Consider the following 20,710-nt stretch of genomic DNA (forward strand, 5'->3'; position numbering starts at 1 on the left):
ACCAAGTGCTTGCACTCGGACGAATTGGGGGTGCTCTCAGACCTTCTCCATTCGTAACCAGGCACGAACCCATATATATTTCTGGTTATCCATTGCACAGAGGATTTGATTTTAGGGTTCCATGGCATGTCCATGGATGGCGACTCTGAGTTTATTTTAGGTATGTCTCGATTTTGAACTTCGGTTCCGGATCAAGACATATCTCTTTCTTTTTATATCGCCACTCGTGATATGCTATGAGGGTGGCATCCGTTTTGAGAGTTCCTTGGCAGAGCTCTCATTCACGTGGATGATCCAGAGGATGGTGTAGGGGGCCTGTTCCCTCACCTTCTCATTTCTTCTCTCGGATCGGGGTCCACACCCGTTTGTGAACGGTGCCTCATTTTCTGAGTCCATTTGTGAATGGTCTCGTGTCCTCTTTGAGCCCGTTTGTGAACGGTGCCTCATTTCTCGAATCCATTTGTGAATGGTCTCGTCTTCTCCTTGAGCCCGTTTGTGAACGGTGCCTCTTTTCTTCGAGTCCATACAACTATGGTCTCTTATCCTCTTTGAACATCATACATCTATGCTGTCTCATTTTCTTGGAATCCGTACAAATACGGTATTTCATTATCTTCGAGTCCATACAACTATGGTCTCTTATACTCTCTGAACATCATACAACTATGATGTCTCATTCCCTTGGAATCCGTACAAATACGGTATTTCATTCTCTTCGAGTCCATACAACTATGGTCTCTTATCCCCTTTTGAACATCATACAACTATGATGTCCCATTCCCTTGGAATCCGTACAAATACGGTATTTCATTCTCTCCGAGTTCATACAACTATGGTCTCTTATCCCCTTTGAACATCATACAACTATGATGTCTCATTTCCTTGGAATCCGTACAAATATGGTATTTCATTCTCTTCGAGTCCATACAACTATGGTCTCTTATCCCCTTTGAACATCATACAACTATGATGTTTCATTTCCCAAAAATAAAATTAAAAAATAATAATAAAATAAATTAAAAAAAAAAAATTCTTCAAATCCAATCCCCGATTCAAAAAAATAATAATAAATCCAATCCTATGAAAAATCTCTAAATTCTTCAAGCCCGTTTGAGAACGGTGCCTCTTTTCTTCGAGATCATACAACTATGGTCTCTTATCGTCTTTGAACATCATACATCTATGATGTCTCATTTCCTTGGAATCCGTACAAATACGGTATTTCATTCTCTTCAAGTCCATACAACTATGGTCTCTTATCCCCTTTGAACATCATACAACTATGATGTCTCATTTCCTTGGAATCCGTACAAAAACGGTATTTCATTCTCTTCGAGTCCATACAACTATAGTCTCTTATCCCCTTTGAACATCATACAACTATGATGTCTCATTTCCTTGGAATCCGTACAAATACGGTATTTCATTCTCTTCGAGTCCATACAACTATGGTCTCTTATCCCCTTTGAACATCATACAACTATGATGTCTCATTTCCTTCGAATCCGTATAAATACGGTATTTCATCTTGCCCAAGCCCATTCAAAAATGATGCTGCGTTTTCATTAAGAATCTTTCAAAAGTCATCCATTATTCTCTCTGAGACCATTTGAAAATGACGTCTCATTTCCTCTGAAGCTGTTCAAAAGCGATATTCCTTTCCCTCCGAAAATCCATTTGAAAATGGTATCCCATTTCTCTCGTTGCCAGCGGCACCGCAGCGGGTTTGTTTTATTGCATTCCAATTCTAGGATTTCATCTAAGGTCTTGCATTATATTAGGTTGCATTGTGTTTAGGGGGTTCTTTGTCGATTAAAGCTACGCAAAATGGTTCTGTCATTTTGACTTTGGTATTCGATGACTACGTCGTCTCTACCAAAGAGGGGCATCTGTAGACACCCACATTTTGCCTTACTTTAACCAACAATAACCTAATATATTGATCCGTAGAATTTCATTGGTAAAGTATGCATCCTCAAATTTTTTGAAAAAAACAAAATGATAAAGAGATGTACCTGGTGAGATGATTAGATCCGAAAAATTGAAAAATACCCTGATTGGTGAATTTAGTGTGTTAAATCCATGTGAGAACCCCCTCTATCATTGATTTATATGTTTTAGGTCATTAATATCTTGATCTGACTTTACGGATCATCAATCGGGACAAAATAAGCTAGGGTCACTTCATAGCCCGGACCCTGATTCCATTCCGAGACCCGATTTCCGTAAATCGTTAGATCAATGGCAGATCTTGACCTGGGTCTAACCATTCAAAATCACCTAACCTCTCCTCTCATCCTAACCATCCAAACCTCACCTAACCTCACCTAACCTCTCCTCTCATCCTAACCATCCAAACCTCACCTAACCTCACCTAACCTCACCTAACCACCTAACCTCACCTAACCTTACCTAACCTCACCTAACCTCACCTAACCTCACCTAACCTCCTATCCCATTCTCCTATAAATACCCTCTCATCCCACCATCCAAAGAAGAAGAAGAAAAAGAATCCCTCTCTTAGAAAATTCATCCCTCTCCCTCATCTCTTCAAGGGTTCGGCCATCCTTGCCGGATCGGGTGATACGTTGGGTGATATATATCAAAAGCAGTCATTATCAAGCAAGGAATCATCTTCAAGGAATTAACATCAAAGAAAAATCAAACACAAAGTGGGTTTTCAAAGAGGTAGGCATTTATTTCAATTCTATGTAGGGTCTGTTTTCATGCATATCTTTTACTTTAAAAGAAAAACCATGTTAGGAAGCATCTAGGATCAATCTTTACTCATTCTTCTTGATGGTAGACTTTGAAGTTATACATGTTTCCCTCTTCTCTTAACCCATCTTATCTTCATTTTTATTTTTCCCTAATGGTTCACACCCTGGTTCCCCCTGGTTAGCCTCTGGTTAGACCCTGGTTGCACCCAGGTTCGTTGCTGGTTGCACCCAGGTTCGATACTGGTTCGCACCCTGGTTCCCTGCTGGTTCGCACTCTGGTTAGACCCTGGTTGCACCCAGGTTCGTTGCTGGTTGCACCCAGGTTCGATACTGGTTCACACCCAGGTTCGCTGCGGGTTGCACCCAGGTTCCCTGCTGGTTGCACCCTGGTTTCCTTGCTGGTTGCACCCTGGTTCCCCTGCTGGTTCGCACCCTGGTTCCCTGCTGGTTCGCACTCTGGTTAGACCCTGGTTGCACCCAGGTTCGCTGCTGGTTGCACCCAGGTTCGATGCTGGTTGCACCCTGGTTCCCTGCTGGTTCGCACCCAGGTTCGCTGCTGGTTGCACCCAGGTTCCCTGCTGGTTGCACCCTGGTTCCCCTGCTGGTTCGCACCCTGGTTCCCTGCTGGTTCGCACCCTGGTGCACCCTGGTCCGCACCCTGGTTTGTACCCTGCTTCCTCCTAGTTAGACCATGGCTAGTCTCGGGTTTGCTCCTAACTTAGACCCGACTCACTTGACCCTAACCATTAACCCAATCCAACCAAGTAATATCCCAACACAATCCGAGTCGCATGTCTGAATCCATTTGGCCGAATCTCATAAGCCCGCCCACTTTGAATTCCGAAAATTCAAACCCTTGATGATTCCTATATGCTCAATTCTTTGATGCAAATTCCCAATTCCAAAATCCCATTGCTAGATCAATGTTTCTGAATCTCAAGTCCAATGCTCAAATGCAAACCCGATTCCAGATACAAATACCAATTCTGTCTTCCAAAATCCCAGCAACCTCGCCAGCGGAACTACGTGTGGCTTGATCCCCATCGCGGGGTACGTAGGCAATTTGGCACTCCCAAGTTCAGTCGCACCTTTCTCTATCTTTCTCATTCCCTCACACTATTTCATCATCTCTTCCATCCCTTTTTTCACTAACCTCAAGAACTGAAATCGATTCACCTCGTGTCTCTCGGAACCGTTGGATTACGGTTTCCGTCGTAAGGACCCTTAGAGCCCAATTTAGGAACACCGGTGTCGTGTCGTGTCCTAAGTTTTAGGGAGTCTTAGGTTTTAGGGAGTCCTAGAGTTAGGAGTCCAGCCTCATCACGGACGTTTGCTATGTATAGCAACCGTGCCATAGGTCTAGTTACACTAGTCACCCAATCTTTCCCTAGGACAAGCCTAGTAAACTAGGATGTAGGCAAACCTGCATTAGTCTAAGGGACCATTTGCATTTAGATGAGAATCATATAGCATCTTAGATGAAATCTTAAGATAATAAAATCCTCAACTTGAATTAAATAACTTCTCCTAAAACTGTTGAAACAGTCAATCCCGTCTAGGTCGGTGTCCTAGTTGAGTTAGGCATAAGTAGCTTAGCTTAGGTGCACCGAACTACGTCGACTCTGATCCCAGTGAGGCTTGGGTACGTAGGCAGCTTGGATGTCTGATGGCATACCACCCGCGAGTCGGCACCACAAACAAATTGTGGTGTTTTGTATATTAATTTTCTTGTAAATGCTTAATCAAATCACTTAGGACTTTCCATGAAATTAGAATTCTAGGAGAACTTTCACTTAGAATGAATCCAGACAAATTAATAAATCAAGATACACATCTAGGATTCACATTGAAATTAGATCATAGGATGCATATCACTTAGTTCGCACATTAACATAGAGTTGAATGAGCCATTTAAAATAAATTTAAAAGAGTTAGCTTTTGGAATCGAAGACCGATTATCGGGCAGGAATGGTGCATGTGGCGGATAACTCCCCATACCTTCCATTCTCGTAACCAGGTAGCGAGTCTAGATTTCTGGTTAATTTCGGGTCCTAGATCCCACATCTAGGTGGCGACTCTGTCAGTGGAATTCGGATTGCCTTAGTGATCCCAAGTTCACAGGAAAGACGAATTAAAAATCAACAATTAAAAAACACACGCCAATCGCGTGGATACGAGAGACCAAGAGAAGAGAGCGCGGCGGCTCGCGCCCCGCCCCTCTCGAGGGATCGGGTACCACACTTACCAGAAGATATTTTTCATCACATCCTCTCTTTCTTGCCCAAGAGAGATACTATAAGAACCACTATCTTGTGAAGAAGATGGAGATATCTATCACTTTATATTCCAAAATTGGAATTCGATGAGTCTAAGGTGCCGTTTGGATACGCGGATCTTAAAATCCAGGTTTTTAGTTTGAAAACAGTGTAAAAGAGGGTTCATGGTCAAGCTGGTTTATGGTGCAGTGACTGCATTTCTTGGATTTTAAATGAGAAATTCAGATTTTAAAAATCTCTCCTGCATCCTGAGATTCTAAAACCTAGAAATATGGGAGGAGCTGCTACTCTCTCGCTGATGGAAAGAAGCACGAGAAGTTAAAAATGACGGCTGGTCCGCTTCTTCTCTTGTCACTCAACCACAATTTTGAAGAAATCCCGGATTCTAAAATCCATGTATCCAAATGGCCCCAAAGTTTCATGGAAAATAGCAAAAATTCGTCAAGTTCGTAGAAAGTGTGTTGTGGTATTGCCAAAATGCAACCATACAGATTTTCAGGCTTCATATCTGCTGCTCCTCAACGATTACTCATGATTGTATCAACCGATGGATAGAATTCGCAATCAAGAGTAAAGTGAAAGAACTTGATCTTTACTACGCGTGTGGAGATCTGTGTTTGCCTTAGAGTCTCTATGAGTATGGATCACTCAAAGTTTTAAAGTCAAGTGGTTTTAGATTCAATCCCTGGTGACTTGAATTTTAGCTCTTTGAGAATTCTATCACTTTCGAAAGTGATCATGAATGATGAAATATTTGATATTCTAATTCGTAAGTGTGTTCTCCTTCAGGATTTGATTATAGAGAACTTGCATGGGTGCTACTATCTCTCGTTTCCTGAGTTCCGCTGGAGGAATTGGATGGAGGGTTCGGATTATGTAATTGAGGTGAAGAAATACGTGTCATATCCCGGAAACTCTCTGTAAAACATTCCTAGTTAAACTTTTGCCAAAGTTGAGGTGATTTCATTGTTCACTTTCCGAGTCCTTATTTTACATAGCATGCAACTTCGGCCGGGCACAATCCGAAACCGATCGATTCAAACAGTTATTGGGTATCATAAATTTATGATGTTTTTTTATGAGTTTTATATTATTCAGTGGATTATGTAGCTATGCTTGAGAGAAATACCAAAAATATGATGCGATCGCCATAGCTTTCTTGTTTTTCTTCTTCTATTATTATTTCAAACATTTAAACCTTATGATTCGGCATTATTTTCTAAACCAATAGAAATTTATTATTTTTTTCAGAATTTTATATTATTCAGAGGATTATGTACTTATGCTTGAAAGAAATACCAAAAATATGATGTGATCTCCATAGCTTTCTTGTTTTTTTCCCTTCTATTATAATCTCAGGCATTTAAACCTTATGATTCGGCATTCACCCTCAGATATCCTTAGCGATTGCCGATAATGTCTGTGAATCATGTAAGATAAGATTACTATCACCTGACTAACACAAGGTGGGACTCACCAAATGAACAGTCTAGATCTCGTACATGCGCAAATAGAGTTTTGGATTAGTGTGAGACACCAAATACTATTCCTTATCCAATAGGGCTACCCTATAAACAACAATAATTGAAGCAAGGCTCTGTTTCTTTTGCCGTAAAATGGGCACAAAACAAAATTTAGGCTAGTTTTTAAGTGAAAAAATGTGCATAAAAATTATTTTAAGCTGTAGAACGTAAAATGGATGTAAAACAAGGTTTTGGCCTACTTAAAAAAGAAATGGGCATAAAATTTGTCTTACACATAAAATGGATAGAATTTGCTATCGGGAGTAAAGTGGAAGAACTCAATCTTTCTACCAAGGTAGAGATTTGTGTTTGCCTCAGAGTCCCTATGAGTATGACCACTGAAAGTTATAATGTTAAGGAGTTGTAGATTCAATCCCTCTGGTGGTATGAATTTTAGCTGTCTGGAAATTCTATTTCTAGCGAACGTGACTATGACAGACGGAACATTTGATCTTCTAATTCTTAATTGTGTTCCCCTTGTGGAATTGAGTTTAGATAACTGTTATGGAGGCAAATCTCTTTGCTTTTCTCATTTCCATTCTTTTTGTTAGACTTTTCAGAAAATAAAGCCATTTCGAGGAAGTGAAAAAGAAAAGAGTTTAGAAATGATGGAAAAGAGGTGGACAAATCATTTTCCTGTAAATATAGTTTTGTGCTACAATCACAGACAATATCTAGTCCCCCCTCGGTCTGGTTCCATTCTTGATGTTCCTGGTTATATGGATTTCCCTGTTGAAAGATGCTCTGTCAAGTTTTTTTGGAGCCCCTCTCCGGGATCTCCCCATTGCACGCTCCTCATTCCTATTTTCGATCTTCCTCTTGCTACAAGAGCTGCTCATTGAGCCCATTTCTCATAATGTTGTTTATTCTCTTTTGGACTGGTTTTGTGTTTTAGTTTATGTATCTTTCCTCTTTTGGCGCCGCTTTAGGCCCCCCTTGTAATGGCTTTTCTTTCTTTTAATAAATCTGGTCAGGCTCTACCTAACCCCAGCTTACCCATAAAAAAAAATATCTAGCCCAGCTGTAAAGTAAGGTGATGCTACCACCCCAACTATGTTCTTTGTTCCCCAACAATGACTCCAAAACCAAAACCCAACCACACATGCTTGGTCAGGAATCTCTGGGCCAAGTTATTTTAGGCTTGATGATCCTAACCCCCTACAGATCCTAGGGTTAGGATCATTCTATGGAGATGATTGACGGGGTACAACCTATTTGTGTTGTGGCCCATCAATTGAACGGTTTGGATCATCCTAAGATGTGGGCCCCTGTACTTTTTTGGGCAACCAACCAAGGGGTTTTGGTGACATGGCACCCAAATGCCAAGCAAAACCCCTAAGTGGTCCATGCTTATGTTCAAACCAACCACGCTTTTTGCAAACCAAATGCACCCTTTAGGGGCCCGTTTGGACACGCTTATTTTTAGAATCTTGGATTTCCTCAAAATTGTACGCGCCCACCTTTCCGATAGCAAAGAGAGTAGGAGATCGTCTGATGCTTCCAGGTTTTAGAAATCTCAGGATGGGGGAGAGATTCCTAAAACCTGGATTTCTTACATAAAATCCAAGAAATGCTGTAAGGAAACCATACATCAGCTTGATCATGAACCCTCTTTTACACTATTTTCAAGCTAGTTTACATGAGCTGACTAGTTTTTTCGCCAAAGTAAGAGGAAGACGATGGAGGCATTTTTGACAAGAGGACGGGTCTCGGCTTCCTTTTTTTGTCCAGATAAGAAGGAATTGGCTAGAATTTCAGCCATTTCCGCTGTTGGGAGGCGGAAAGCTTGGTGGGAACTTTTAGCCAACACGTCAAATTTAATGGATTCCACGTAGGATTGAAGAATCCATAATTTAAGTAAAAGAACAGCCATTTTAACCCTTTTCCATGGAAAAGCGGGTGTTTTCCATTTGTTTTCCCCTCAAAGTGACGCATAGATCAGACTTGGAACGAAACCATTTTCAAGTAAAGATGAATGAAAGGTGGTGGAAATGGAGGCATTTGTTTTAGAAATGACAGACAACAGGGGGTTGGAAAACTGAAAAGTGGGTGAAAAAATCATTTTCCTTTGCTCTCTCCGATTTTGTAACAGTTTGTCTTTTATATAGTCGTGTAACATTAAGGGAAGTGAAATATCCGCCTTTTTTTTTACTTGGGACTCCCATCTCTAGTGTAAAAGAAATCAACTCTCTCTTGCTCTCTCTCTAACACACAAAAATCACAAATGAAAAAGAAAAAGAAATTAAGAGACAAACAACAAAAATAATGAAGAGAAGAACAGATATAAGTAGAAATGGTAATTCCTTATTACATTTTATTATATCATAATCCCATTTCAATGGTAAGCAAGGAAAGGGTAAGGGACAAAAACGGTGCTATTGCTTGTCCACAACCACCGTTTACGGGTCCTCAAATACTTAGGGATATTGGAGTTCTTCGCTAGGACAGCACTGTAAGCATATTATTTTGATGACGCATTTGCAGCACTCGTGTGAAGTAGGGCATGCTCCACCACAGAAAGGCCCTGAAAAACAACAAATCGAACCATAAGCCCTCCTTATCCTTTCACAAAATATACAAATTGAGTATTAAAACCAATACCAAAATGCTCTTTCTAAGACTATTTTTTTTCTTGTAGTAAGGTAGAGGTGACAATAGAAAATGAAATTGGAATTGGATGTTTACCGTTTAGGTCGTTAGGGATAGGCGTGACGTCGTTGAGCTCGCCGACTAATAGATGACGATTAGTTGCTTCAACACCCTCTTTTGTTGCAATGACTGCCACAATGAGTGCTACAAGGAAGAATTTCAAAAGCCCCATTTCTCCTAAGCTTGTGCTTGGCAATGCCCCTGCGTGCCTATCTATATAGGCCTATGAAGGCTGTACTTTGCTAAAAAAATCTGCAAGCTGATCTTGTTGCTTCATAATTAGATATGGAAATTAATGTTGACGTGGTTTGATGGATTTGGAGACATGCATAAAATCTTTCTTTTATAGGAATAATTTTAATTAGAGTAATCATCCCATAAAAACAACAAGTTGATTCTTAAACAAACGGCCCCTTAGAGTTGAATGCATTTCTTAAGTAAGTGCATATTTTTTATTATGTAAAGAGCAAACATTTAATTATAAGTTTTAGTTTTTAGGGGATGATTTTATAACATAGAAGGTAAAACATAGGCATCTCTATCATTTACAAGCGTGGGGACTGGTGGAGAGATGAGATCACCTTAAGCGGGGCCCACAATAACCAGAAGAAATTGGCAAATTGCAACCGAGTAGGCCAGTACCATCATTTTTCTTATCTCGGCGAATATCTCGAGTGATACAACATCTCGGCCAGTGCAGATTCAACCTTGTTCTAAAATTTGGCCTGTAATTGACAATTTATCGTCTCGGTATTTTCTTCTCAAACGAGTATGTGATTTCTTAGCAAATAAATTGGTTGTAACGGATTTATGGGGCCCATTTGTTCGATAATATGGGCACTAATGACTTTGTCCTTATTCCCATTTGTGAATTTATATAATACCCTAGAGAATTTCTGAATTGGCATTAAAGATCACCAGTCATCATAAAATAACAGAAAAAAGGTATTCAACCGTAGAGGAATGATAGATGAAAGGGCTAAAGAAGGGCCCTCGAATAGATCCACATCAATATGTGCAACCGAATTCGGTTTTTCGACCGACCCTTGCATAAAGAGGGCCCTTGCATCTATCATTCCTCTATACCGTAATGAATTTATTTATTTAAAAGGAAAGTGATATATTCGTCCCTTTTTTTCCTCAGGACAGCCCCTAGTAATGTATTGATGACTACTCTTTTGCCCTAGAGGCTAGAGGGGGTGGGGGGCTGTCCCAAGTAAAATTGTGGGATGGGGGTGAGAATATATCATTTCCCTATTTAAAAATGTCAAAAATTGACGATATCTATTCGAGAAATTCAAATACCCGGTTGGTGAGAGATTTCTGATAGAGAAAAGTATAGAATGAAGGTAATAATTACGAGAAATTACAGATTTTGGATACCTATTAAATTAATCATCAAACATGGGTGGTTCTTCAAAAACTGGTGGAAAAAAGATCCCAATACCCTTCCGACATGATATCAATCATCCTCGTATGTTGGTCCAAGATGGTACCTGCATGGTTCTCTTTGCAAGTTCCTTCTTGTTACTTAAATGACACAGTGTGGTCAGCATATCGTCCGCTGGTGTATTTGTATTCTACCAGTCGTGCACACATGGCGTACTGGTGGCGTATCTGTATTGTACCGGTGGCACACATGTGGCATACCAGTGGCATACCTATGTTGTACGGGTGGCGTACCTGTATTGTACCATCGGCGCACACGTAACGTACCGGTGGCGTATCTCTATACTGGTGGTATATCTCTCTTGTACTGGTGGCGTACCTGTAGAGAAATAATGACCTGATGGGAAAGGGCACCATCATTATGAGCCATCGTTCAAGGAGGCGGTAAATTCGAACCATCGCCAAATTATTTCTATTTATAGTGGGCCTTGGGTTCTTCATTTTCCCATCTCATTCAAACCGTCCCCAACTACTGCAAGTCTGCAACTCTCTTTTCTCAACACCATGTCTAAAGAAACATTCTAAAGTAAATACGACCTCCCCTTCTCGCCAGGATTCGCTTTTGTGGACGTGGAAGCATTACCAGATAGTAAATACCTCTGAAGTACCTTGGAGAGCCGCTGGCCAAGAGGACATGCCTGGCAACTCTCCTCAAGGAGAAGAGTTCCAATCATAATCCTCCCCCTCCTCCGATGACCAAGGTCTGTGATCTTCAGATGAGGGTCGCCATCCTCGAGGAGGAAAACAGAGCTTTGAAGGCTAGGCTTCGAGGCTTGTCGAAAGGCGCAGGTCCATCTAGAGACTGATACCAGTGTATAGACGACTAATTGTTCAATACCAGTGTATATAATTGTGAGAAATTTCTGATGGAGAAAAGTACAGAACACATGTAATAATTACATGAAATTACGGATTTCGGATACCCATTAAATTAATCATCAAACATGGGCGATTCTTCAAAAACTGGTGGAAAAAAGACCCCAATTCCCCACCAACATGATATCAATCATCCTCGTATGTTGGTCAAAGACGGTACTTGCATGATTCTCTTTGTAGGTTCGTTCAGGGGGCTTAAAGGACACATTGTGGTTAGCAGATGGTCCGCTAGCATATTTATATTGTACCAGTGGCACACACGTGGCGTACCGGTGCCGTATCTGTATTGTACAGGTGGCGCACGCCTGGCGTACCGGTGGAGTACCTATGTTGTACTAGTGGCGTACCTGTATTGTACCGTTGGCGCACACGTAGCGTACCAGTGGCGTATCTCTCTTATACCGATGGCGTACCTGTATAGTACCGGTGGCGTACCTATAGAGAAATAATGACCTGATGGGATGGTTCACCATCATTATGAGGCATCGTTCCAGGAGGCGGTAAATTCAAACCGTCGCCAACTTTGGGTTCTTCATTTTCCCATCACATTCGAACTGTCCCCAACTACTGCAAACCTGCAACTCTCTTCTCTCAACACCATTTTTGAAGAATCATTCGAAAGTAATTACGACATCTTCTTCCTGCCAGGATTCGCTTTTGTGGATGTGGAAGCACTACCGGATAGTAAATACCTCCGGAAGTACCATGGAGATCCGGTGGCCAAGAGGACACGCTGGGAAACTCTCCTCAAGGCGGAGAGTTTCAATCCTAATCCTACACTCCTCCCCCTCCTTCGATGACCAGGGTCTTCGGTCTTGAGACGAGGATCGCTACCCTCAAGGAGGAAAACAGGGCTTTGAAGGCTCGGCTCCGAGGCTTGTCCAAAGGTGCAGGTCCCTCTAGAGACTGATACCAGTGTATAGATGACTAATTGTTCAATACCAGTGTATACATAACTTTCTTGTTTGTTTTATTGCATATTACATATGAACTTTTGGTTGCATCACAAATGAGTGTTAGTATGATAGAAAATGTCTGGGTAAATTCCAATTCGAACGGCAGTTTACTGTATTATACAATAATTATTAGCTAAAAATCAAACCAAATTGATTAACTGGATAATTTAATATCAAATATCGTTGGCGTTTCCTCTTTTAAATAACACAAAAAAAGTTGCAGCCACACCAAAAAAAAATGATTAGACAACAACAAATATACCAGTGATGTGTAGAGACGACGGCGTATTTCTTAAAGATGTCAGTGTCTTCAATAAGACGCCGGCGTCTTCCTAAGGACGCCTGCGTCTTTAAGAAATACGCTTGCATCTTTTAAAAGATGCCAGCGGCTTCTTAAGGAAGCTGGCTTTTTTTTAAAATAAAATTGGCTAGCAAACAGAATGTTCAATTTGAATGCTTTACGCTAGCGTTAAAGTAAGGCAAACAGAAGCACATCTCCCTAGATTTACATGTAATTTTTAAATCCTGCAAAATATAATAGTTTTAAGGGAAAAATACAGTTACACTCCCTCAACTTTCTGACATTTTCAAATATAACCCTGACTTTTAAAAGTCACCAACTACACCCCCTGAGGTTTCAATTTGCATAAGGTAGACCCCTCAGTTGACATGTCATCCACTGATCAAAGGGTTAAGATGATCCTATGGAGCTGATTTTTTGGGCACACCCTATCTATGCCAGGGCCCATCAAATGTTTGGATTATCCAAACAATGTGGGCCCACTGTGTTTTTAGTAGTGTTTGGATTCGGGTATGGGGTTTGGAGGGGGGTATGGGGTCTTCATTAACATTGTTAGTGTTTCAAAGAGGGGTTCTTCCTTATAAAAATTGAAACCTTAGGGGGTGTAGTTGATGACTTTGAAAAGTCAGGGTTAGAGTTGAAAATGTCAGAAAGTTGAGGGGGAGTATCTGTATTTTTCCCAAGATTTAAAGGGTTTAAGGGGTAAGACAATTATCATTTTTTCAACATAAATAGTAAGGGTTTAAGTCTCACAGTTCTGTACACATCACTGGCATATTTGTTATTGTCTATCACAGATCAAATATTATTGTGTTTTTGCTTGTTTTTATTCTATTGACTCTTAACAATCTGGGTTAAGAAGATGGAGGGGGTAGAGTTACTTTTATGGTATACATGAGTGTTTGATAGTGATTTGCTACCACTTAATAAAATCTCTTCATGTAATAGCAAAATATTGACGAGGAATGACAATGTATGATAGAATGATGATTTGGTAGAACTACTCATACACATTAACAATATTTGATGATCCGTTTTCTAAATTAGAATAGGGCGCGGAAAAATTGCTGCCCTAACAAAATACATACAGATACCCTTGATTCATCCTATACCATACATTTTTCATAAACCCCGGCCAAAAATTGATCGCATAGGGTGCGTTTAATATGGGGCATGTCGTCGGCCGTGAAAGAAAAGTCACAATCCCTCAACAGGAAGTCTATGTACTTCATCACAAATACCCCACAATCAAATCTGCACGCATAGATGTGACAATATGCATGATTAATTTTCAGTGGGGGAGATCATAAAGAGAATCTTTTTAAATACCCTCACTCGTTGTTCTGCAATGGTTGTTTTGTTGCAATCAAAATTGCCCAGTCTTCGGGATTTTTGTTGCGGGTTATTAAGTTAATCTTAAAAAATTTAACATGTGCCGACATTGATTATATATAATGTTAGTATGGTTTTTTCAACTAAAATGGGAAACAATATGTTATTAAGCATAAGGAACACTTACAGCACTCTCCACAGGTCGGGTCCAAAACTATGAATACATTTCATTCCATATCTACCATAAGAAGAACCCAATGGACTCCAGTGCATATCGGAAGAAGTATTCGTTTGATGTCAATAATGTGAATGCGGTTTTAGTCCCTTAGGTATGGTGCTAGAGATGGCATGGTCAGCGGGTTGGTTTGATGTAGCTTTGCCTGCATTTACAAGCTAGTGATTATAATAACCATGGAATGGATAATCATAAAACTGGTTAGAAGACAATCAATTGTGGCTTTCACCTACCGCAAGGCGGGACTGAAGGGTAATGCATCGACCCTTACCCTAGGCTCCGCTTTTATCCATTTGATTAAGGTGCTCACCATAAACATCAATGACCTTCAGAGAAAATCGGCCGGCATAAGTCAAGGATCAACCAGCACATTTTAAGGAAGCTATTCAATAATGCTCACCGAATCTATAACACACCCGTCTAATTTGTAGAGGGTCATAAGATGGCTCTTCGTTAGAAAATCCTTTTTCCTAACAACTATTGTTTCCCTAGAAGAGACAAGTAGGCAGCTAAATCGACGTACCTAAATTACCAATATCTCATTCAAAGATTAACCTCATTGAAATAGAAAAAAGATAGGGGGTTTTTAGTTCTTCCCTACTCTTCTCCGAGTGCCAAAAAGGCGTCCAACTTCTCGTCTCGACTAGACCTCATAGATTTCAAACCCCTCAAACACTATTGTTCTATCGAACCGATCAATAGCGTTCGCATCCCTTTGTAGAACTCTCACACGGTCAAGTTGAGCTTGCCCCTCTTTAATCACAATTACTTCTCTCACAAGCTCACTTAACTTCCGATCGTATTCGCAATATTGTGACTTGACTGTCTATAGCTCTCCCTTCATCGCCAAAGTCTCTGTTTAAGCAGCTTTCCTTAGCAATCTCTCATGTAACAGCTCTTGTCGAAGGTGATACACAATGTCGCCCACTAGTTCCTGATGGAGGAGGCTATCATCAGCTTCATGCGTAATATCGCAGCCTTCATGCGCAACGGAAGCAAGGGTCATAAGATTCTGAAGGACCGGTATAGACTTGGACTAATCCGCTTGGCCATGGTTATCTTCAGGAGCTCGTACACCAGTCGGCTGTCACAATAACAGATGTGTGGTGAAAATCTCGATGTACCGAAGGATGAAATATATACAATATCGGTGACATAACCTCATCCTGAATCGGTTGTAGAACCCTGATGACCTAGACATTGATTCCAACCAACTGCTGAGAGCAAGTAACTATACAGATTAAATTCAATAAGTGTTGTAACCCCTCACCTGGAGTCATTCAACTGCAAATCTTTCACCAATTTAAACATTCATTTATGCTCAGTCCTCCTGCTGTGTACAATACCTTTTCATTTAAATATCAGTGGCATCGCGTCAGCGTAATTGCAACGCCATAGATTAGTGTGCTCAATAGGGGATGGGAAACACTGGATAATAGGGGATGAACGAAGGAAAATATATAATATATGATTCACTGGGCAGAGCTCATAATAGGAAGCTTGCAAGGGGAATGGTAGGTTTCTTGCCTAGCGATATTCCATAGTTATGTACGTTTGGATGGATTTTCTGACTAATTTCCGCGTGCAGATTACCTTCTTTAGGAGGGTTCTAAAAAGATTTCAACCCGAAGCGGATACGTGGAAACATATCGTTGAAACAAGAAGACCAAGAAAACCCGTGAGTACTCGTCCTGCACCGTTAAGACAATATACTCTTCAAATTTTTTTCGGTGCAGGTTATATAATATCAACTACTAAAATTTTAAATGCTAAATTCGATTGTGGGGTATTCGTGATTGAGTTCATAAAAGCTCTATGCCAGTACAAATAAATCGACTTCATTAAGGTACTATTTTTTAGAAGCATACAAAGAAATGAATCATTAGTCGAGTGCTTACACTTATAACCTACAGCAGGAAGATATACAATGCCTACGAGTGGAGAGAACATTCGAGATGATTTGGGAATGCAGGCATATGTAGTTTCTCTTCTTCAATACTGTAGTTTCAGCGGGGATTCAAAGATGTAGGGGGCACAGATGTTCAATACCCATGTTTGGAAGGCTGACTGTTAAAAGATGTGTAGTAGTAGATGCCTGATTGTTCAAACCCGTGTATAGATGATTGATTAATCAAGACCAGCGTATAGATAACACTCTTGTTTATTATGTTCATGTCAAGGCCCATCCCATTTGATATGAACTTCTGGCTACATCACATGTTAGTATGTGATACAAAATGTCCAGGATAGAATTATTCAATGGAAACCTATTCTCACAACAGGTTTTTCTAGGTAAACTCTAGTTCGAAGCAAATTGATTAACTGGATAATTTATTGGGTAAAAAATCAAACCAAATTGATTAAATGGATAAAGGTAGGTAGAAATTAGAAGAAATTGATTAACTGGATAAATTTCATTGCAAATTACATTGCTAGGTACGCCAGCGGAAGCAAAGGTAGGTACGCGTGCATAAATGTAGGTACGCTAGGGAAAATAAGGGTACGCCGGCGTAAATAGGTGGTAAGCCGGAGGAAATATGCCGGCGTAAATAGTGGGTACACCGGCAGAATCTCACTGCACACCTCACTAAAATGATTAGTTGATGTCATTCTCTCAATTTTCGGTGTTGTTCTCTCCCTGAATCCATAGACAATGTCCCAACTCTTAAATATATATGAACAAATGGAAGGCAAGGTTGAACAGATAGTAGAAATAAGAGAGTTGGAATGAAGAAAATGGTGAATATAGAGAGATGGCAGTATTATTAAAAGACGCCACCGTTCCATATTAATGTCCACGTGTCGTGGATCCGACCGTCTATGTATATTGGCGACGGCCAAGATTAAACGAACCCAAGGGCCTCTGGATTCAAAGGAAATTTTCAAATCCAAACCAAACCAGCTGTGTATAGGGGCTCCAGCGGTCCAAATAGTTTTTTAACACGTGTAAAGCATCCATCCGTCTCTGGTTATTTCCGACGGCCAAGATAGAAACGAACCCAAGGTTCTGTGGGGGGGTTCAAAAATACATTCAAACGAACCAAAAGAAGCCTTGTGAACCGTGCCAATTTAATGGGGATGAGATGTGCATTAAATACAGGGGGATTTTCTGTAATGAAAGAGGAAGCTACAAGGAGATTTATGTTGATGTCAAAAGGGTGTTGGGGTCTTTTTTCCACCCATTTCTGAAGAATCGCCCGTGTTTGATGATTAATTTAATAGGTACCCGAAATCCGTAATATCTCGTAATTATTACGCTCATTCCGTACTTTTCTCTTTTTATTTTGCATTAGAATACCAATGCTTGAGAGAAATAGCAAAAATATTGTGTGATCACCATAGCTTTTTTTTTCCTTCTATTATTATCTCAAACATTTAAACCTTATGGTTTGACAATCACCCTCAGAGACCCTTCTAAGTGTATCCATTCCGATAATGTCTTTGTAACATGTAAATTAAGATGTTCATCTCCTGACAAACTCAAGGTGGAACTCTCCAAATGAACAGTCTGGATCTTGTACATACTCAAACAGGGTTTTGGATTAGTGTGAGACACGAAATAATACTCTTCCTTATATAATAGGGATCACCTACAAACAGCCATCACTAAGGCTCTATTTTTTACCTAAAAAGGGCACGACGCAAAATTTAGGCTTTTTTAAAATGGAGATTTGGGCTAGTTTTTAGGTGAAAAATGTTAACAACAAGTGCAGCTCACACATGCCATATATAGCATGGCCTTGTATAGCATGCTGCTATCACACATGCCTTGTATAAGATTATTGCCATTTCACACATACATCACATACCTTGTATAGATTATTCCCCTTTTCACAGATGCCTTGTATAGATTATTGCATGTATAGGTTTCCATTATTCTTGTGTGATATCCCCTAATCAAGGGAATAGAGATATCTGTAATACCTATAAATGTTTGTGCCTTGTATACACAAAAGCATATAGTGAATAAAGGTTTCTTTCAGTATCTTGTTCGGATGCTCACATGGTATCAGAGCTTTGAGGCTCGATCCATCTGTTCTCTTCCTTGTCATTCTCTGTTTGTCCGTTACTTGCCGCGGCTGCAAGCGACACCACAGATCTTATCATATTCAAAGGATTCCTCTCAGAGGGTGATCCGATTTCTTGTCAAGCATATCACTACTGCTTGCTAGAACGCCGGATTCAAAGCCCCCCGCTGCATCCTCTGTTTTTGCATTCAAATCCCCCGTTGCACTCTCTGGTGTTGTTCTCTACCTCTCTGATTTTCTATATCTATAGAGAACCTTTGTTTTCTCCAGTTTCTGTTTCCGTTCCCTAGTATGTTTATGCACTAAGAGCTTTTATTAAAAGCCTTTTTCATCAGTCTTTATTTTTAATACTTTCATAAGCCTTTGTTTTCCATCAACAAGTGGAGTAGTTCAACAGTAACAATTGTCTCCTTTCTTGTCACATTTTTCAAGCCATATCAGTAGGTGTCTTCTTATTTCTTTAGAAGACTGAAATCATATCCTTTCAAATAGATAAGGCATCACCTATTTACGATGTGAGTTCTGAAATCGCCCAGCCAATTTCCATTAAATTGGATGGAACGAACTATAGTCATTGGTCATTTCTTATGCAAAGTTTCTTGAAAGGAAAGGGTCTTTGGAAATATGTCACTGGTGATCTTAAACCGCTTAAAAAGGATGATCCTAAGTTTGATGATTGGGAAATAAACAACAACAAAATTCTTACTTGGATCGCCAATACAGTCACTCCATCCATTAGTATGCAGTTTGGTAGATTTGATACTGCGAAAGATGTTTGGGATTTCATGTCTCGCCGGTATCTGCAATCTAATTTTGCTCGGAAGTATAAGTTGGAACAAGATCTTCGTTCACTAAGACATCAGAAGGGCCAATTTGTTTCAGAATTTCATTCCCAAATGACTATAATCTGGGATGAATTGGCCCTTATGGAGCCTAAATGGACAACTGGTGCAGAATTGTGGTACAACTATCGAGAAGAAATGTGGTTAGTACAATTTCTAATGGCTCTTCAAGATGACTTTGAAACAATTCGTGCTACTATTCTTCATCGCTCGCCCCTCCCAACTGTTGAAAGTGCTTTATCAGAATTATTTGCTGAGGAGACCCGTAAAGGTCTTCTTCCTAATCCGTCTTCAGTCTTTGTTGTCACATCTCATCCAAGAGGCAATTACTCAAAGGGCAAATCAACTTAGGGTTATCAAGAGATGTCCAAAATTCAATGCATCTACTGCAAAGAATATGGACATATGGTTAAGAATTGTCCTTCACCTACCTCTAACAATATGCGCAACAAAAAAAAGGGGATTGCTCACTTTGCGAATGTTTTTGATACTCGTCTAACCGCAGCAGCTTCATCTAAGAAGGTTCCACCTGATCTTTCCACAACTCATGGACAGCTTACAACAGATATTGTACAGGAGATGATTCAACAAGCTATCTCACAGATTGGTAATATCACTCCTACTTTCTCTGCTCTCTCAGCACCTTCAGGTATTTATTCAGATAATTGGTTTTTTGACTCTGGTGCTTCTCATCACATGTCCTATGATATGCACTCATTCCAAAATCCTCGACCGATTACCTCTCCTGTAATTTATACTGCAAATGGATCTACTATTATTGCTAGTCACATTGGGACAATTAATTCATCTTCCATGCTTTCTTTACCTGATGTTCTTGTTCCACAACTTTTAATGAATTTAATCTCTGTAGGCCAGTTATGTGATCATGGTTTTGATGTCATCTTTTCCTCTTCTGGTTGTATTGTACAGGATCGTTTGACGGGGAAGCAAGTTGGGACAGGCAATAAAACTGGTCGATTATTTCGTTTGGATGCACTTCATATTCCTCCTACTTTCCGTCCATCACTTGTAGCTACCTCCACTCTAGGATCTTCTTCTTTCATGACGTGGCACTCTCGACTAGGTCATGTTTCTGCACCGCGTCTTCGTTACATGATCAATAAAAAGTTATTAGGACCAGTACAAGTTGACAAAGAATTATGTTGCGTTAATTGTAAACTGGCTAAACAACCAGCTTTGCCATTCTTTAGAAGTACATCAGTTTCCTTATCTCCATTTAACTTACTACACTCTGATGTTTGGGGGCCTACTAATGTCTCTTCTATGGGGGTAGTCAGTATTATGTTATTTTTATTGATGACTATTCAAGCTATACTTGGCTTTATCTATTGCAGTCTCGTTCTGAATTTTTACATGTTTATATCAAATTGCTACTATGGTAAAAACTCACTTTTCCAAATCAATTAAAATTTTTCGTTCCGACTCTGGTGGAGAATACATGTCAACTGCATTTCATGCATTCTCAAAAATGAAGGTACTCTTCTCCAGTTGTCTTGTACTAA

At 40.1% G+C, this 20,710-nt stretch overlaps 1 protein-coding gene and 1 long non-coding RNA gene across 2 annotated transcripts; both read left to right on the top strand.

Annotated features, from left to right (window-relative positions):
* The first annotated feature begins 440 nt into the window (after positions 1–440).
* Positions 441–7,518, top strand: LOC143891909 (uncharacterized). Its single transcript, XR_013255428.1, has 3 exons — positions 441–2,688; positions 5,786–5,953; positions 7,071–7,518. It is a non-coding gene; the product is annotated as an uncharacterized LOC143891909 (long non-coding RNA).
* An 11,414-nt stretch (positions 7,519–18,932) lies between these two features.
* Positions 18,933–19,538, top strand: LOC143891842 (uncharacterized). Its single transcript, XM_077396350.1, has one exon. It carries the CDS (start codon positions 18,933–18,935, stop codon positions 19,536–19,538), a length of 606 nt encoding a protein of 201 aa, XP_077252465.1.
* The last annotated feature ends 1,172 nt before the right edge of the window (positions 19,539–20,710 follow it).

This window comes from Tasmannia lanceolata, unplaced genomic scaffold (assembly GCF_043159265.1).
Source record: "Tasmannia lanceolata isolate RefF3 unplaced genomic scaffold, GAP_Taslan_0.1 ptg000015l, whole genome shotgun sequence".
Taxonomy (NCBI): Eukaryota; Viridiplantae; Streptophyta; class Magnoliopsida; order Canellales; family Winteraceae; genus Tasmannia; species Tasmannia lanceolata.

What these genes read in the sequence shown, in the direction of transcription:
- LOC143891842 (XM_077396350.1), top strand. Translation starts at nt 18,933, where the DNA reads ATGCAAAGTTTCTTGAAAGGAAAGGGTCTTTGGAAATATGTCACTGGT.